Source organism: Medicago truncatula, chromosome 5 (assembly GCF_003473485.1).
Source record: "Medicago truncatula cultivar Jemalong A17 chromosome 5, MtrunA17r5.0-ANR, whole genome shotgun sequence".
Taxonomy (NCBI): domain Eukaryota; kingdom Viridiplantae; phylum Streptophyta; class Magnoliopsida; order Fabales; family Fabaceae; genus Medicago; species Medicago truncatula.
Genome location: NC_053046.1, coordinates 37555251 through 37568306, shown reverse-complemented (window position 1 = coordinate 37568306; position 13056 = coordinate 37555251). Strand labels below are relative to the sequence as shown.

The window sequence follows — 13056 nt, the reverse complement described above, 5'->3', positions numbered from 1 at the left end:
CATAAATCAAAATTGCAATCAACTTTAAATCTACTTTAAGTCATTTTCTTTTAAAAAAATACAAACCAATTCTTATTTCGCCACTTGGCTTTTCCTTTTAAAACCTTTTTTCAAAACTAATAAAAAACACAAAACCAATCAAACGTTGTTTTCTACCCCGAACTACGAGGTTTTGATCCTTCACGGGTACGTAGGCAGAGGACACTCGTCCTCCCAAACAATAAAAAATGATGTAGATATTTAGGTCTTTATCTTTTTCACTTTAATTCTTTCTTTTCAAAAGCAAGCAAGTTATAGCACATTGAATTAAATAAAATCAAGAGGTTCCCGTAGAGTACTATGGACATAAAGGGTGCTAACACCTTCCCTTTGTGTAACTAACCCCCGAACCCTAAATCTTTTCAATATGGGGTGTTTTTTGAACTTTTTTCCCCTTTTTCTTAAAAATTAAATGTTCAGTCGTGAAATAAATTAGTGAGTCAAAAGCTAATCAAATAGCCTTGACGTCCGAAAAATGACGCGACATATCCCTAATTTAATTTTCATCTTATTTTCCGCATGATTGATAGATATTATAACTTATGTAATTGTATTTATTTATGAAGGTCGATGAGGATGATTCTAAAATATACCAAAAACATCTATATAAACTACTCGGCCTTGAGTTTGTGTTACGTGTCAACCATCAGCCATAATATCATCAATCATTCGTTTGAGTTGTTTCCCGTGATCCTGTTGTCATAAAAAAAAATTAAGTCTCATCTTCAGCCAGAGGAGCAACAACTTGATGAGGTTCTTTGTGTCTGTCGTGTTCTTTTTTTAATAATTGATTTGACTGTTTCTTTTTCTGTCACTTATATTTGATTTTCATTTTATTATTGTAGAATGTTATCTATGATAATCCAACCTAGACATTCATTCTTGAGAAGAATAATGCTTCTTCTAAGTGCTCAGATTCTCTTAACATTCCCACGGTATAATAATTAAACACATTGAATTTCTCTGTGATTTGTTATTGTAATTATTAATATTATATTCATTTTAACTATGAAAATTTTATCCTTATTGTGACAACTTTCCTTCTCTGCTTGTGGTGAAAATGATTTGGAATTTCACTCATGCAAAGCGTTCGTCCACTTAAAAATACCAAGATGACATTGCATCTGATGCCTATAATCCAACGCAATTGTCTTCCACTAAGTTGGCCAAACACATCATGAAGGAGTGATTGACCTTTTCTTTGTCTGCTTTTTTGAAAACATGTCATAGACTCTTGCAAAGTTATTTGACTTTCATATATAATTAGATTCTCAGATGTTAGTCAGAATCTCTAACTAGAAAATAATGGTTGTTTCCAAAATCTAATCTGATAAAGAAATCATGTATGTAAGTTGAACAATATTTTTTTTTTTAATTTTAAAGTTTTTTAGTATGTGAAACACATAAGATTGATCATAATTTATGATTTCTATTTCTATTTCTGCCTCTTTTAAAAAAAATAATTGGTTGAATATAGTCACCAATGAACAAGAACGGTTAAACTCTTATTTATAATTGGTTGCATAAGACGGAAAATATTAGCTTTATCAGTGCATTATGTCACCCAATTGATTCGTCTATGATCTTAACCAATATTCTTAGAAAAAATGCATCAACATTGTTGAAACAAATGAAAATTAACATCTCTGTAAAAAATTGCTAAAACATGTTGCATACATTTAAAGACAAAAATGTTAATAGCATTCCATGAAAACACATTTGTAGAAACAATGGTGTTACGAACTACATAATATAACTTTCATGCAATGACACCTAATTTTAATAAAAAATTTAAAATGTTTACTATATAGTTGCACCAGTTTTTCTTGATCAGAGTGAAAGAGACACTTTTTATGCATCAAAGTTTTATAATGCTTTGTGTTAGCCCCTTACAGAGTAGAATAAAAAGGTGCTACATTGTCGTCGAGGGCATTTTCAGGACATGTCTTTGGCAAAATCGGAAGATTAGAATTCAAGCAATTATGCGTTTATAAGATTAGAATTCAGTTGCTCCAAGCAGTGGTTTGTACAGGACAACTACCCATACTTATAAGTTGTTTTACCATATGAGGACCAAAGTGAGTGTTGTTGACGGTCCCTTGCTTCCCATGTTTGGATTAACTTTGACTAATATAGTTGAGGTTAACCATCAAACCGTGGACAACGATTATTTGATTGGTTTGTTGTTTTCATAGAGTTATCTACATATCTTCCAAATTTGCTTATTTTCCTTATGCTTCCCTTTGTTATTGTTCCTTTTTTGTTATGATTACCTCTTTCTTTTCTTAATCGTTTTTGTTGTTTAGATGGCATTGGCTTAATGACTGTAATATCGGAGGTAAGGGAGTATATTAAGGATGGGAAGATCACCAAGATGATTTTGCTTTAGCTAACTGATCACATGTTGATATCTTATTTTATGAGGCATGTTAAGATTTATCTTCGTTTTGTTTATAGAAGGGACCATCGTTTAAACTTCTGTTTGATTTTTGTCACAAGTGGAAAATGTGAGATTGCTCTGTTTGGATATTATGTGGATCACTTGAAACAACTCATGGCCAAAGTTGATGAAGGTTTGCATATGCTGGATATGCAGTTCACAAAAGTGAAGATTTTCAGTGGTGTGTTTTTGGTCTATTTCTTCTAAACATTTTGAAATTTTAATGTATGAATATTATATTCTTATAAGTTTTGTCATTGGTTGAATTTTTGTAGAGAATGGATCCCCGCAAAATGTAGTGAATACTACCCGAATTATGATCAATCCGGATATATCAGAGGCTGCTGAATTTAAGAAAGGGTTAGTTATTTTATTTGGATTGTCGTGGTTTTTAATATATGTTCAGATTCTGATAACATTAATTAAATATGTATGTGTTGCGTTTGTTTACGCCTCAATGTTTGCATATTGTATCAGTTTGGATGTTAATTCAATCGGAAGTAGCCCACTGTGCCGATTATTGGTCCGAGGGGTAAACCATCGATAGATGAAGATTTCTTGCATCTCCATCCAAAGAAGTCTATTGCATAACTAAAGGAAGTTAGGGTGAGTGATACGCTTATATTTTGTGGTACAATTGATGGTATAGTTGAGGAATAGGAATGGTGGTACCCTTCTTTGATTGAAAAAATTATCATTGTCATGGTGGTAAAATTACTATTTTAAACTTTAGTCCTTTGGCCGTCTGATACTAATCAAAAAAAAAAATTTCTTCTGAATAAATGTTTGACTTACATGTTCATAGAGCTTCCAGAGGAGTTGAGTTAGGAAGTTTATACAGAGATAAATTGCACTAATAATATTGTAAGAAAGTTTAGGTTAATTATACAAAAAACATTACCAACAATCAAATCTCAACTTCTATAGGTGATAAGTGAAACTGTTTATAAAATAGAAAGAAACTCGATGAAGTTCAAATTTATTTCTATGTCCTTTACCCTACATTGGTTTCAATTAGTTTCAACTTAATTATGATCATGTTTTCCTGATTTCAGGAACAAAGTATATCCTATTTTCATGAATCAAGACTTGGTAAAGCTTTCATAAATATTTTGGTAAATATTTCTTTTCGAATAATTTTTTTACAAGATACGTTATTCAACCCGTGCGAAGCACGGGTTTGTAACTAGTTTTGCTTATAAAAAAAAAAACAAAAATATTCTTGGGTTCATTGAGTTAGTTTATATCAGCTTTGGATTATTTATTTTTTTGCTTGAAGGAAACTTTCATGAAATCTTGGCGTAAGTTATGGAACAGGTTCAAGGTGTGGTAGGAAAATGAGACCGACAAGATTAAATTGGGAGGTGTATGCAAGAAGTTTGAATTTATATGCGAATAAATGAAGTTTAGGAAAATAATTGGTGGATACTCTATATAGTGTATACATCTTGCGAGAAAGAGATAAAATGAGTGTGGTAGAATTGATAATCAACGTTGTGATGATACGAAAGAGATAACGATAAAATGATTTGCTGAATGCATGTTGGAGAATGTTAATTGTATAAATATATCATTGTTGTAAATTTTTTAAAGGACTAATTGTTGCAAAGTTAATATCTAATCATAAAATATTATATTAAATGTAAATTGTATTGGTGCTCGTGAGCGGTTGGTAAAGACATTTTATAATATATGTATGGTTTTTTCTAAATTACCTTTGAAGAATGGTGGGTAATTTACCCACCAACCAATGAAAATGAACAATTTATTTGTGGGGTCAAGATAGTTCATGAATATGTGCTTATGTGGCTAATGTGTATTGGTTGAGGTAAATTAGCCATCATTCTTTCATGGATAGTCTAGTTGCCACCTATATGTATAGGTAAACGTTCACTTATTCATTTTAAAAAATGAATTACTAACCATTAGGCTATTTAACACAAAAAAAATGTCAATTATTGATAGGTAGCACCCTATAAATGGATTTGGTAGAGAATAATTTGTTGGGTCATAAGGGAGGTATCGGGGATCATCTGCATTAGATTAAGAAAATCATACAAGTGAGTTGAACATCACATTTAACTTAAAACGAAAGCTTTTTCATCTAAAAATACTTCCACTATTGTTGACACCCGCTATACATCACTTGACCATATTTTAAGAAAGACTTTCGACATAATGATTAGTTTAACCTTATGTCGAACCAAACTTTTACATCATTATTGGATCATGAAAGGATATTGGATCAAGAATAACATAAAGAAATGAATTGAACACCACATCTTAATTCAAAAGATTAAGATATTAGATTTAAGAATTTTTAAACTATGTGGGATTTCTAACCCACCTCATATTTGCCGCAATAACCGGCTTCTCAAGTAGGAGTCATTCAATTCAATTGGTTATGCTTCCTTTCAAACATGAGCTTTTCTTCATCCACGTACACTTGTATCACTGTTTTTGATGGACTCAAGGGAACAAACCGCCTGACCACACCGATGTCAAGAAGACTAAGAACTATGTTTTCCCTAATTGCTAAATCGTGTCTCATTCAAAGCCTTCAATTACTAAATCGGTGATGATGAGGATACATTTTTCACATTCCATTTTTCTCAGAATCAACCAAACGAATTAAATAACCAAATTCCTTTTTCTTTTTTCTTTTTTTTTTACTTTTTTCATTTGTCTTTTCCCTTTATTTTAGCACTATAAATAGCATGTCTACAACAAACAGTGTTTTTCATACTACACACCAATTAATAGTATAACCTAAGTAGCAAAGATGAATATCAAGCCCGTTATCTTCTTGTGCTTCCTCTGCGCATTACTTCTTATCGCTTCAGCAGCAACGGAACCGTCCAAAGATGGAAAACAAGGTACATGTTTTAGATACACTTACTACTACTATAAATTTCTCATTAAAAAAAATTGAAAGATATAATTAGTTGTTAGATTAATATTTCCTCATTTGTCTGGGTTTGAGCACATGACATTGAACTCCTTATTTATAGAAAAACAATAGTTTTTACATACATATTTTAAAGAAAATGAATGTAAAATTGCTATAAAAGATCTTTTTTATGCATATGTTATAATTATTTTTTTTTTCAGATTATGAAAAGGGAAAATGTCAACACTAATATATACACTCTTTAAACACACTAAGAGAAAATAAATTTGAGAATTAGAGTATGTGATGTGATAATAAGAAGGAAAAAAACAGAGATGAAATGAGGTGTCCAGTTGATCTTGAGGATTTAAGAGTGTTTAATTATCATTGTTCATATATTTGAAAAATTTATGAACTTGCCATTGTATATATATCGTAAAATATCTACTTAAACTTTCTAAGAAAAATATCAATATTAGGAATACCTTAAAAGTGATTGTGTATGTGCAGCTGGTGGAACAGAAGAATCACCAACAAAAATTGAGGTAGATGATCGAGGAAGAGGATTACAAGGTGGTGGAGGTTGGGGAGGAGGAGGAGGACGAGGTGGTGGTGGAGGTTGGGGAGGAGGAGGACGCGGTGGTGGAGGATTTGGTGGAGGTTCGGGAGGGGGAGAGGGAGGAGGAGGAGGACGCGGTGGTGGAGGATATGGTGGAGGAGGAGGACGTGGTGGTGGTGGAGGCTGGGGAGGAGGAGGACACGGCGGAGGCAAACATGGAGGACATGGGGGAAGTCCATGAAAACCATGACACATATGCATGCCATGCAGTAAATGATGTAATAAAAATATAAAATAAAGCATGTCTTATGCCTAGTTTGTATCCCTTAATTATCAACCTTAAATGGATAACAAGTTCCACGGTTTTATGTAGTAAAATGTTGTTAAACTGGCTGAATTAATTTCATATATTAAGCATAAGCAAAATGCCATGAGAGTATGTATAAACTTTTTTTTAATCAAAATTGAAATTGAAGGAGGAATTTCAATTAATTAATAAAAGTGACTACCACTTGATGTTCAAATTACTTGAATAAGAAAATAAATGGTAAAGTATCTAACGAAGTTGAACACCAATTTACTATATTGAAATTACGTGTTTGGATGGAGGGTTTAGGAGGGGAAGGGAGGAGAGAGTTCACTTTTCATTTTTAAATTACGGATACTATAAAATGTCTTTTAGAAAGTTAACATATTAGCATGATAAACAATGATATAAAACTTCAATGACACTTGATTTATTTTAGAAAAACATGTTATATAGTACGTAGTTTAAACAAGAAAATTAAACTCTCCCCTCCATTCCCCTTCTAAACCCTCAATCCAAACACGTCCTTAAAGTTTTAAATAGATGTGCCAAATAAAACATGTTAACATGAAATAGTTTTTTTTGCACGTCAATGTATTTCAAATTCAAGGGTTATTTGTTTTGTTTATCTTTTTGTTTTTTTACAGTCGTTTACCATTGTAAGCACAATTTGTAATCGAATGGTTTTCATTTATCTCTCCCTACCTCACAACGTGGAATAACAGTCAATGCAAATAAGGGAAATGATAGTTTTAGCGAAGTAGATCACGAGGTTTTAAATGGAAGAGAATGAGGAAATTGATATTCAAGGTGTTGGGAAACACAAGAAAACGAGGTTTTAAATGTGTTGATAGATTAGAAAACTTCGTTTAAAACAATGATTAATTGTTAAAATTCTATATCAAGGTTCAATCGAATTAAGTCCGTAGAGTTCACCAATTTTGCCATATCTTCCATTTTTTTCTCTGAAATTGATATCATATCTTTTTAGGATATTTTTTTGTTTGTATTATGAAAATTATTATATCATGTAACCGTGGAATTTATTTGAAACCTACTCCCTTTTTTGAAAAAATTTCCTTTTATTTGTTTGTTTTTGTTTGAATGATTTTCTTTCATCTATTAGTCAAATAATTAAAAATGATTCTATTATGGGTGTATTCACAATTCTATATACAAATATATACTACATTTATCTCTGTTTTATATATCGTCCCTCCTTGTTTGATTAAATTAACATGTTATTTTGAAAAGCTTTAAGCTAAATAGTAAAAGATATATTAGCAGAGAAAGAGAAAGAAACAACTATTTTTATACTAGTCGACAACCAACTATTGTTGCATCTAATCTTCTTGTAAAAGAGCTTCGCCTAACTCCACCAAAGACTACCAAAGATTAAAGGATAATCAGCCTTGTAATGTGGTGATGAAGATAGCGACCAAGAAAATAGCAATTATTATATCAATTGTTTGATATTACATACATAACTATATAATTATGTGAAAGCATATTGGTCAATATAATGATCTTCTTAAATTCTTAATAGAAAATGGTTTTTTTAGATGAATTAGCATGTTATTAACATGTGTTAATTGCTTTTCATTATAATTAACCATATGAAAGTAAAAGATCATTAAGATGAGTCAACACTTCCTATTTGATGGTAGTGTGTGTGGCTTATAAATAGATCTTAAGTAATTTAATCACAACACACATATAACAAATTGCAAAATATAAATTTGTTCAAGTTTTCTTGTTCCACTACTTAAAAATTGAGGGTAAGAACGGGTCTGGATGTAAATACACGTAGATTCATAGCATCTTTAAAGAAATTATCATGGTTCAAAAGCTTATATGAAGGTACACTTTTAAGAGAACTTAATCCTTTTTCTTTGGATTGTCCATCCTTTTTCTTTGCTTTTTGCTTCTAATATAAGCATTTGAAGATAAAATAGAGTTTTTCCTTATTCACTCGAAAGACTTAATCTATTCTAATCAACTAATTAAGTAACTATTTTAATTAGCACTTCTTCAAGTGTTTAGTATTGTTTATCAAAGCCTCATTAGACTCTCTCTAATAATAAGGCTTAATTGGCGTTTTGGCCCCCTATATTTTAAGAAGTTGCGATTTTGGCCCCTTAACTAAATAAACTACAAAACCGCCTCTTAAGTATTGACTTTTTTGCAGTTTTGGCCCCCCAGACGAATTTTGACAAAGCCAATGCACACTTGAACGCCACTTGTGTATTTATTTATTTTTTAAATATTTTTTTAATTAAAAAAAATATTTTTTTATATATATTTTAATTAAAAAATAAAAAATTATATATTTTTTTTATTTTTTATTAATTAAAAAATAAATAAATACATATGTGGCGTCCACGTCAGCTTTGACTTGGTCAAAATTGGCATGGGGGCCAAAACTGCAAAAAAGTCAATACTTAGGGGGCGGTTTTGTACTTTATTTAGTTAGGGGATCAAAATCGCAACTTCTTGAAACATAGGGGACCAAAACTGCAATTAAGCCTAATAATAACTCAGCAAAAAACCAAAATGACAAATTCTAGATTTCTTAAGATTTAGCAACATGTTTCTTGAGTTAAGTATTGTTGTTGCCTCTCTAGTCTACCTCATTATTCGTTACTCAGGTTGTTTGAGTATTATTCTTCTGTCTCTCTAGGCTATATAAGTAATGTTCCTCGGCCTATCTAGGCTCTACTAGAAACCTTTTAGTCTTATCGACACTCATGGTTGGAGTCTTGTTGACGAACAAAGTATTTACCTATATGTCAAGAACGACCTTTAAACATAGGTGGTTGCGACCAATATGCCAAATTACGAAAGGTTGAGTTTGTATTTGAAGCGAGTGCTAAGTAATTTTTTAGCATTTTAACTCTCTTCATGGAGAACGTACAATTTAAATTCTATATATATCACTCCAAGTATATAATATATCTTAGAAAGTTGATTATATTGATGCGTACTTGATTGATTTGCAACAAGTTCTAATCACTCTCATCTAACACAATTTCATCTAAGCTTAAATTGTTCAAGTATTTTTTTTCAGAATATAGAATTTGTTAGAACAAAAGGTTTTTGATGAAATTGAGAGAATAGAGAAGAGAGAAAAGGGATGGGATTAGAAAGATTATGTGATTGAGAGTAATGGAAAGTGTTTTTGATTCTCAATATAATATATATGATTTCAATTACTATTGGGCATACAATAGTCTATACTTTTTATATAGCATACTTTGTTACACTTAGTTACTTCACAAGCAAGCAATCCCATAACAAACTCATAACAACCTTTGTTAACTAACTAAACTAAACTTAACAAACTGAATTATATTCTAACAGAATATGCCTTTTGATTTTCTTCTTTTCTCTCTTGTATGGAAACTGTCTAATATTAAAATATTGTCAGATTCTGTAAACTATTGGCATTTACAATTTTTTTAATCGGTTACTCATAGAGAGTGAAAAAATTCTTCTCTTGAGATGGACATTCATCAAAATTAGAAGTAACTGCAAAAAAGTCAATACACTCATCCTTCAAAAAATCCATCAATGGGGCGCGCCACTAGAACTCCGTGCATAACGTATTATACTTTCACTTATATAACTACTAATCTAGTTCCTTACATATTAAAAACAATTATATTTTGAGTATTACTTTTCCCACCCTATAGCATTCTCGCGCGCCCTACATTTTTTTCAAAAATGCTCTTAAGGTTTCCGGATTTCATAATCTGGAATGGGTGTTTTCTTTTGTTAAAGGGTGAAAAATGAGTTACGGAATTTTTCGGATTTTGTAATCCAGAAATCTCAAAAAATAGGACGCGTAACATGATTTTTTCGGATTACATAATCTGAAAACCCCCTAAACACCTTTTTTTTTCATGGTGTTGATGCAATCCAGATTACGTAATCCAGACAACACCATCACCAATTCTTGTGTAAACAGAGGGTGTGATGGCTGGAGCTAAGGCAGTTGTTGTTGCTACTATTGCCACTGTCATTCCAACTGTAACCACTCCTTCCAGTTGCATTTCTTTCTAGAAGTATTGAGTCCTTAAAAGTTCTGCAAAAATTAAAATGCATCTAGAAGCCATTAAAATTATACGTAAAGAAGTGTTGGATTTAAACTTGTATTGTCCCCTTTACCACTTTGTAGCACATTATTCTGTTTTTTTTTCTTCCTTTTTCTTTTTTTACTGTTGTATATATTTTGCTCTAATCTTTCTTTCTCTTTGTTGCTTCCTGAATCTTTCTTCCAATCCATGTTAAATGATCCCTCTTATTGATAAACAAAAGACAAAGTAAAACATCATTACATGAGCAAAACTCATCTTTAAAATGGTGAAAACGGTTTGTATCTCTTGCAACTTTTTCATGGTGCTGATGCAATTCGGATTACGTAATCCGGACTAGAAATGGACATTTTTGAAAATTTTACAGGGCGCGTGAGAAATCAACAGGGTGAAAAAAGTAATACTCTAATATTTTAGGCCCAAAAAAATTGAGGCCCAATGGCATAGCCCAACCTTAACGAGTTATAGGCCGACCCTGATTGTACGACTAGTGAAAATTCTCCAATAATTTTATTTGCTCTGCTCCAATAATTTTATCCACACACTTAGTAAAACAGATAACATATATATTGTTCATCCTATTTTCATTATCATCAAAACATCAAAGATAGATATTGTATATGAACCTTATTCAAAAAAAAAAAAAAATTGTATATGAACCAACTTGGTTCTTACAAATATGACTTACACAATGAACGTTAGATTTTATTATTTGATTTAGAAAGAAATCGACCACTTTTACCTAAAAAAGGATATGTACAAATTTGAGAAAATGATGTATATGATTTTTCTAGGGTAGTTTCCTTTTATTATATAGATAGAATATTATAGTCTTGAATATAACATAACACAATAAACCCATTTCCCCTTGCTTTTGTTTTCTTTTTTAATATCAATAAATATTTTGAGCTAATTGAATTGATTGTAAGATTTTTAAGGTGCCAACATAGTTCGGATGTCAGACATTCGTAATTATCCCTGCACTTCCAATTTGTAGAAAAGAAAGCTATGGGCATAAGTCGATACATATGCATTAACATAATTAATATTATGGCTCGTTATAGATGATATGGAACAAAGTCGATACATATGCATTAACATAATTAATATTATGGCTCGTTATAGATGATATGGAACAAAGAACGATTTGTTCTTAACTATGATTATCATTTTTTACAAAAAAAAAAAAAAAAAAAATTAGAAGAAGAAAATTATGATTCATCAAAGAAATCATCAAACATCTTAATTATTTTCTAGTTGTCATGGTTTAAAAAACCTATTTACCTTCCCTCAAAAAAAAAAAAAAAAAACCTATTTACCTCGAGTTACAAAAATGTTCAAATGTAACCCTTCAATGGTTTGAATAGCCATTATCCTCACAATTAATTAACCAATTTGCCCCTATGGTCATTTTTTTTTTATTGTACACTATATTTTATCTAATCAAGATCTTTATTCTTCTCACATCAATCTTGCCCCATGGTCATTATAAATAAGTGTTGATTAAAATCATATTCCATAAGAAACTCTTAGTAGTAACTACGATGAAAACCAATTTGATTATTTTATTGTGCTTTTCTGCCTTTATTCTTATCTCTGTTGTGGCAAATGAGTCTTATGAAGAAGAGGAGCCATGTATACACCATTTTATATAAATAGTAGCCATGTATACACCATTTTTTTTCCTTTTCTAAATATTTAATAAAAAGTTTTGGTTATTTTTCAGTGGCTGAAATAGAAGACGAAGAGCTAAATTGCTATGGATGGTGGGTGCGTTGGAAGGATGGAGTCAAAAGCAGTGACGCTTGCACCGGTGGAAACGATAAAACCTATCCCGATGGTGGCGGTCGTAGTGGAAATTTTGTAAAATTTCTCAAAAATGCAAAAAGGAAAGGAAAGGGGGAAAGTGATGGAAACAACATAGGTTTTCTCATTGGTAGAAAGATGGGAGGTGGTGGAAAAGAGAAAGACAATTGAGGAAACAAGTCAAGCGTGGGGAAAACCTCCATGAAAAATTAGACGCATATACATGCTAACACAATACTTAATATTGTAAGAAATATAAAATAATGAATGACCTTATAGTCTTACCATGAAATAATATTATTAGTATTTATAAGATTGATGTTATTACATCACACATAATTAATGTAACTCTCTCGAGATAATCATAATTCTCAAACTTTGTATTTGTCCATCATTTCCTTCGTCAATTTAAATTGGTGTCACAATTTTCTTTTTTTGGATGTCACAATATATAAGTAGAAAAAAATATATAAATGACACAAATCTTAAATAACAATAAAATTGTCTCATTGAAATGATTCAAACGTCCTGGAAAACGAATCCAAAAACTTAATAAACTTTTAACAAGTGTACTAAAAATGCATCGAAGTAATAATATTTATAAGATTCGTCTCCACATGGACCGTTTCAATTTCTATTCGGCAAAGTCATTATTATTAATGCTTTTTGCAATTTGTTTAAGATTTAAAGGGAAGATGACTAGGTCTTTCAAATCCTCTATCTCGTTATTCGATAAATTGCATCTATCTTCTACAACGATTCTCGTAATTTCACGACAAATTAACTAATTGATTCCGCTCAATCTCTTGGATCATAACCCTCTAGAGTTATGACTCTTTAATTCCGTAGGTGAATCCCTAACGCTGAAGGTTGTATATCAACATTAATTTCAATGTCATGACCTAACTCTTGAATCATTGC

The 13056-nt window shown here is 31.1% G+C and overlaps 3 protein-coding genes across 3 annotated transcripts; all 3 read left to right on the top strand.

Annotated features, from left to right (window-relative positions):
• Positions 1-2314: 2314 nt before the first annotated feature.
• Positions 2315-3080, top strand: LOC120580468 (uncharacterized). The gene is made up of 3 exons (XM_039834049.1): positions 2315-2660; positions 2755-2839; positions 2957-3080. The coding sequence occupies exons 1-3, from the start codon at positions 2441-2443 to the stop codon at positions 3024-3026; spliced, it is 375 nt and encodes a 124-aa protein (XP_039689983.1). The 5' UTR covers positions 2315-2440; the 3' UTR covers positions 3027-3080.
• A 2122-nt stretch (positions 3081-5202) lies between these two features.
• LOC120580592 (ctenidin-1) lies at positions 5203-6306 on the top strand. Its single transcript, XM_039834566.1, has 2 exons — positions 5203-5355; positions 5880-6306. Exons 1-2 carry the CDS (start codon positions 5262-5264, stop codon positions 6167-6169), a joined length of 384 nt encoding a protein of 127 aa, XP_039690500.1. The 5' UTR covers positions 5203-5261; the 3' UTR covers positions 6170-6306.
• A 5497-nt stretch (positions 6307-11803) lies between these two features.
• Positions 11804-12529, top strand: LOC11420749 (uncharacterized). The gene is made up of 2 exons (XM_003616740.4): positions 11804-11964; positions 12056-12529. Exons 1-2 carry the CDS (start codon positions 11874-11876, stop codon positions 12304-12306), a joined length of 342 nt encoding a protein of 113 aa, XP_003616788.1. The 5' UTR covers positions 11804-11873; the 3' UTR covers positions 12307-12529.
• The last annotated feature ends 527 nt before the right edge of the window (positions 12530-13056 follow it).

Excerpts from the sequence above, each read along its gene's own strand:
- LOC120580468 (XM_039834049.1), top strand. The coding sequence starts at position 2,441 with ATGTTGATATCTTATTTTATGAGGCATGTTAAGATTTATCTTCGTTTT. Across the intron at positions 2,661-2,754 it reads AAAAGTGAAGATTTTCAGTG|AGAATGGATCCCCGCAAAAT; the intron begins GTGTGTTTTTGG and ends GAATTTTTGTAG. Across the intron at positions 2,840-2,956 it reads GCTGCTGAATTTAAGAAAGG|TTTGGATGTTAATTCAATCG; the intron begins GTTAGTTATTTT and ends ATATTGTATCAG.
- LOC120580592 (XM_039834566.1), top strand. The coding sequence starts at position 5,262 with ATGAATATCAAGCCCGTTATCTTCTTGTGCTTCCTCTGCGCATTACTT. Across the intron at positions 5,356-5,879 it reads GTCCAAAGATGGAAAACAAG|CTGGTGGAACAGAAGAATCA; the intron begins GTACATGTTTTA and ends GTGTATGTGCAG.
- LOC11420749 (XM_003616740.4), top strand. The coding sequence starts at position 11,874 with ATGAAAACCAATTTGATTATTTTATTGTGCTTTTCTGCCTTTATTCTT. Across the intron at positions 11,965-12,055 it reads TTATGAAGAAGAGGAGCCAT|TGGCTGAAATAGAAGACGAA; the intron begins GTATACACCATT and ends GTTATTTTTCAG.